Consider the following 6,070-nt stretch of genomic DNA (forward strand, 5'->3'; position numbering starts at 1 on the left):
AAAAATAAGTTGTAATGTTTCACAATTAATATATATGGGATTATAAATATGTATTTAGAAATATTAATCACATTAAAACTTTATAAAAACTAATTCAATTCTATAGTGATTGGTTAAAAATAATCTTATCAAGTTAACTGCATAACATTTCATTGTAATCAATCATAATTTTTGTTAGGAAAAATAATTCAGGAAGTTATTACTCCTGTTTCCGAGACAGACGCATGCTTTCGATTCCTGCTTGGATAAATTTTGACTCCAGACTCGAGTAAACTCCTCCTCCCGAGTAAAATGAATTCAACTTAACCTCCGATAATAAAGAAAAAACTATATAAAGGGGACTTAAACCTAGAACAAATGATCGACTATTCAGAACATAAACTCTAAAATTAAGCGGATAGAACTAGGGTTTCTAATCCAAACTATTGTAGTCGCGGTGGTAAAAATTAATAAAACATTATTTTTAATAATTTTTCTTGCTTGATGTTTCTTGCTTCTCATTTCCGTAGTACCAAAAAGAGCTCCACAAATTTACCTTAACAATTTTAATAAAATAATTTTTTTATATAAAATTTCACATTTTGAAATAATTATTATCTAACAATTATTACAAATGTTATTTTTATCAAAAGAGTTATAAATTATGTTTACATATAAATAGTTAAATACTAATAGAAGTTTTAGTATAAAAATTAAATAAAAATATGCCGTCTGAAATTATATGTCCTAATCAATCGTTTGTAATCTTTTTCATAATTGTAATATCATAATAATTTTAAAAAAAATATGAATTTATTGATATTGAAATAGTTATGTGATAGCTTAGAAATCCACGATAGCTTAGAAATCCACCGCCAATGATCGAAAGTATGTAAATAATTAAGAAAACAAATTTATGAACACTGGCATATAAGTATTTATTTGTCAAGCTGCTTATCGATATGTAATCCATCATTGAGTCATCTTACATATGTAATGTAGGCAATAAATAGTTCTCCTTCAATTCCCTCATATCTTCTTCTTCTCTTATCAGTGAAGAAGGTTCCACCTTGGAAAGCATCTCGATAGAATAAGCTATCGGTTCTTGAATTTGCATGTCGATCGAGGGTTCCCAAAAACTATCATACTCTGAGATAACTAATCCAAGCTTTCCCTTCAGCTTAACCCTACCGCCCACCGAGGACAAAGGAAACAGAATTCGACCTGACATATCATCCATCTCTAACCTGGACACCGGGGATGAATCGAGGGAGAGACGACCTTGCCAATTAATCTAAAAATAAAATAATAACCAAAACTGATCATATCTAGTCCCTAGGAATTAGAGATGTCAAATGGGCTCTCCCGTCCCGTCCCGGACCGGACCGCTGCGGGTTTGTCTTCGGGCGGGACACGGCGGGCCTGTCCCACGCGGGATGCGGTCCTAAAAATAGATGTCCAATCCCGCACCGTATTCTTTGCAGGCTTTCGCGGGCCGTCCCGCGGAATATCGGATATTACATTGTCTACTTCTTCCTGTATAATATTTGTGTATTCATCCGAGCTTGCAAGACATATTTGTTACTAAAAGAAACAGTATATCAAAATAGGTGACCACTTACGTCTGTCTTGCTCATACAGAATACTCAGCTTGTCACGCAGATTCTTCACCTTTGCATCATGGGTACAAACATATCAGTTCAATCTAGATGCATAGCTCATGAACAAGACATACTTGTCTATAATCGTTTCAGAATCATTTCACATCATGTGAAATAAAACTTTTGTCTTTCTGAGATGTATTATTGATCCTATATATAAGCCCGTTCAAATCCTATGACTAATGTCAATGTCTAGTTGCCATTAAAAGGAAATGGCGCTAATAGCGTGATCATGGTGAATGAAGTTTCCTACGATATATCAACACCCATAGGTAATGAAACAAAATATCTTAATCATCACCTCAGCAATGCCAATGACTACACGTGAAAGAAACATATAGCTTCGTTGTGGACTTTGCTTATCTTATCTAATTTGTCTAGAAAATAGAAATTAAATTGACAGAATAAAGAAGAGAAAAGAAACCATTTTTGTTACTAATATGAAAACCAGTCTATAAAGGAAATGATGAGACGGTATTGTTACCAGCGTTGATCTCATTCATGGCTCGTTTGCCATGTTCATCAGGCTCAATGTCAACGATGAGAGTTTGCACAATCTCAAAACCGTAAGCAGACATTTCCTTCTCGAGCTCCTCTTCAACAGCTTTGGCAATTTCATTCTTCTGCTCAAAGACATCATCAAGAAGCAGCTTAGGGACACTTGCTCTGATCACTGAAAAAAAACAAATCTCACTTTCAATAACATATTCATCACTTTCTAAATCAATGTTGTTTACACTTACCATCAAAGACATAAGCTTGGATTTGGCTCCTAGTGTTACTAAGTTTGTAAAACGCATCATTAGTCTTTTAAAACACAATCACACTCACATACTAATCGCCTTTTCAAACAGACAAGTAACATTTAACAATAAAACCATCAAAGTTTCTAATAGAAAAGCTCATACAGTTTCAAACATCAAGCCACAATAAAAAAAAAAACAGAACATGAACTAAACATCAATTAAAATCGACTAAAACCGAAGCTAAGCTAAGCACAATCACACTCACATCAAGAACAATGACTTAATATCAGATTAAGAATCATCATGTTTCAATGGACCATTTTATCATTTACGAAGTACACATGCAGAAATTGTAATCAAAAGATAAAAGTCTAGAATTCATGAGGGAAAGAAATTTTATACCTTTTGGTGGAACGAAAAGGAAGAGAGGCTCCTCTGCTGCAGATTGAACACGATGTGGTCACCAGAAGCATTGTCGCCTGTCGGACATCGAACGGTCATCGTCTGGCCATCGTAGCTCCATCTCTTCCCACGGCCATCATCGGAGCTCCATCTCGTCCCACTCTCTCTTTCGTTTTGTTTTCAGGTGACGAAAGCAACTGAAGCGTCTAGCGGTTCATCTGGGCCTTCCCGCGGTTCATCCCGCTTTAAACCCGGTACCGTGCGGGTCATGAATTCCTAGGGCCAAACCCGCCCCGCACCAAACCCTTACGGACCAGGCCCGCGGTCCAATACCCAGTTTGCCATCCCTACTAAGAATCTATGACCAGAAGACAAGAAGATTACCTTCAATGCGAATACCGAATAGGACTGAGGATTTGGAAAAGGCAGTGATGCCATTGGAAATTGCAGCATGAGAAAAAGAAATCTGAATACCATATATGAAAATGAAAATAAAATAGAGATATAAAGGAACCAAAGAAAGGCATTGCTCCTTTTCTCGGATACATCGCCGGTATAAAAGGAAAGATGGCTTTATTCAAAAACAAAAATCAATTCTTGAAATTTGAATTTACTTTGACTTTGAAATCAGGATCCGCTAGGCACAACAAGAATATCCTACAAAATAATAAAATTCAAAGGCAGAAGAATCTCCAAAAGGTTCGGCAACAAACCAGAGTCAGACCATACATACCATGGAGAACTCCCTTTATAACGCTTTTTTCCTCGTCCAGGTCAAGCATTTCGTCCTACACGACGTGAACATGAACTTTAAAGATGATCTTCCTTGATGATTTACACAGACCTAGGTAATCATCGACAACAAGTCTAAGGACTATACTCACTGCAGTGCTCTGCTGGCTCAGGCCACAACCTCCTGCTCATAAACAGGAACACACCATGCTCATGAAGCATATCGACTGATCTATCATCTTGTCCAACTATGTTCTCTTTAGACCGGATGATTCCTATCAACTAAAAAGTCACATGCCCACAAGGCATCGTCACTAAAGCCATACGCCATAAGATGGATTTTGTAAATCATTGTAATGCGAACCCTGGACCACGATTCCATCCAAGATCACCTGATCATATATGACTCCGCGCCAGGCTACTTAAGAGATCCAATCTCTTCTTTCACCAGGAGCCTCCACAATGAAATATCTCCTCCCGCATTTCCATACGGTCTAGGCTAGGATAATCCAAAAAATCTCTAAGAAACAATGTCATGTTCCTCGTATCACCCACAAAGAATACTTTTTTAATCTTTTAGTATCACGAAGAATTTGTTTTAATTTGCCTTCACAATATATATGTCTAGATCCACTCGGGTTACTTGAACATGTCTCGTGGTTATGGCCCGTGGGTTATAATCCATTTTGGCATCTCTAATCTATACTATATTGATTGATATTTTCAAACACTTGATGATTCGCGTAAGAGACATGATGATGATGCTAGATGTAGATGTATATGTACAGGGTCGTCGGAATACGAATCTAAGACCATGATTAACTCGGAGTTCTTAGAGTGGGGTTTTTAGCGGAAGTTAAGAAACTGTTTCTTAACTCTTAATTAAAAAGACTAAGAACCGGTTCTTAAAGTCCTTATTTAAAAACTGGTTCTTATCTTTTTTAGTTAAAAATTATGAAACAGTTTCTTAAGTTCCGATAAGAACCTCATCCTAAGAACTTCGGGTTAATCATGCTCTAAAAAATTAGGTTTCTAAGAAAGATTTAAAATTCTCAAACAAAGAAAAAAAGTTTTAAAAAGGAGAGAGAATGAGATGGGTCCAGGACACCTCGCTTTTAAAGTCTTTTTATTTGTCGTCGCACGACAAAACTAAAACAGCATTACACATTGTTCACATCAGCAACTTCCAGTCTTCTTCTTATTCTCTTTCAATCATTCTCTCTCTCTCTCTCTTTCTCTCTTTCCCTCATACACATACAGAGGGTATCATTAATGGAGGTCTCATCAACATCATCCCCGTACTCAAAACCAGAACAAATCATGCAAAACCCCCCTCCCATAATCTCATCTCCTAGGTTTCTGCAGCCTCAGACAAGATCTCTTCCTCATCATGAGCAGCATCAACATCTATCTAATCCTTACCCAACAACATTTGTTCAAGCAGACACTTCTACTTTCAAACAAGTTGTTCAGATGCTAACGGGCTCCTCTTCCACCGATACCAACACCGGAAAGCACCACGAAGCTCCTTCTCCGGTGAACAATAACAAAGGAGGTTTCTCAATTCCACCCATCAAGAAAACCAACAGCTTCAAGCTCTACGAAAGAAGACAAAACAATAACAACAACATGTTTGCTAAGAATGATCTAATGATCAATACTTTAAGGCTTCAAAACTCTCAGAGGTTGATGTTCTCAAGCGGAAACAATGTTCATCAAAGCCCAAGATTCTCTCCAAGGAACAGTTCATCAGAGAATGTTCTTCTGTCTCCAAGCATGCTAGATTTCCCGAAGCTAGGGTTAAACAGTCCCGTTACGCCACTGAGAAGCAACAATGACCCCTTCAACAAGTCATCTCCTTTGTCTTTAGGCAGCTCATCTGAAGAAGACAAAGCCATCGCTGAAAAAGGATACTTTCTTCATCCTTCTCCAGTTTCAACTCCTAGAGACTCTCAGCCACTGCTTCTTCCTCTTTTTCCGGTTACTTCTCCGAGGAATCCATAAATCCTGACGAGTGTTCACATTCTATATTTGATATTAAGTTAAAATATATTTCTTGGACTTTGCTTTTAACTATGACTAAGATATATAAGTTCTTAGTAATGGAGTGTCACATAATGTTTATGCGGTTTATATATTCAATAATTCGTTGCAATTTAGCTAAGATATATAAGTTCTTAGTAATGGAATGACTATAATGTTTATGCGGTTTATATATTCATGAACCATGATACTGATTTAAGACTTATTATTCCTTTTTAATGAAAAGATCGTTTATACTTGTGCTCATATGGATATATAATGGTGTAGTTCAACGTGTACCACTCAATATCGAGATCGAATATAGAGAATAGATCCATGTCTATGCTCGAATTTATAATATAGACTTAATATTCCTATTAACCTTTTTATGTCAAATTTTTAATCCTTAACTTCAGAAAACAATATCAAAGTTTAGATATTTGCGATTGGAAAACATGAGTGGAGCATATGGTCTTTTGTCAATAAGTTTTTATCGGTAAGTTTGACTAGTAATATGAAATAATGATA

The 6,070-nt window shown here is 36.4% G+C and overlaps 1 protein-coding gene and 1 long non-coding RNA gene across 2 annotated transcripts; one reads left to right on the top strand and one right to left on the bottom strand.

The window, feature by feature from the left end:
* Positions 1–854: 854 nt before the first annotated feature.
* LOC106316548 lies at positions 855–2,876 on the bottom strand. Its single transcript, XR_001264860.1, has 3 exons — positions 2,789–2,876; positions 1,602–2,313; positions 855–1,515 (listed from the first exon to the last, which is right to left on the bottom strand). It is a non-coding gene; the product is annotated as an uncharacterized LOC106316548 (long non-coding RNA).
* A 1,797-nt stretch (positions 2,877–4,673) lies between these two features.
* LOC106316176 (VQ motif-containing protein 33-like) lies at positions 4,674–5,752 on the top strand. Its single transcript, XM_013754042.1, has one exon. It carries the CDS (start codon positions 4,793–4,795, stop codon positions 5,522–5,524), a length of 732 nt encoding a protein of 243 aa, XP_013609496.1. The 5' UTR covers positions 4,674–4,792; the 3' UTR covers positions 5,525–5,752.
* Positions 5,753–6,070: the final 318 nt, after the last annotated feature.

Source organism: Brassica oleracea, chromosome C9 (assembly GCF_000695525.1).
Source record: "Brassica oleracea var. oleracea cultivar TO1000 chromosome C9, BOL, whole genome shotgun sequence".
NCBI lineage: Eukaryota > Viridiplantae > Streptophyta > Magnoliopsida > Brassicales > Brassicaceae > Brassica > Brassica oleracea.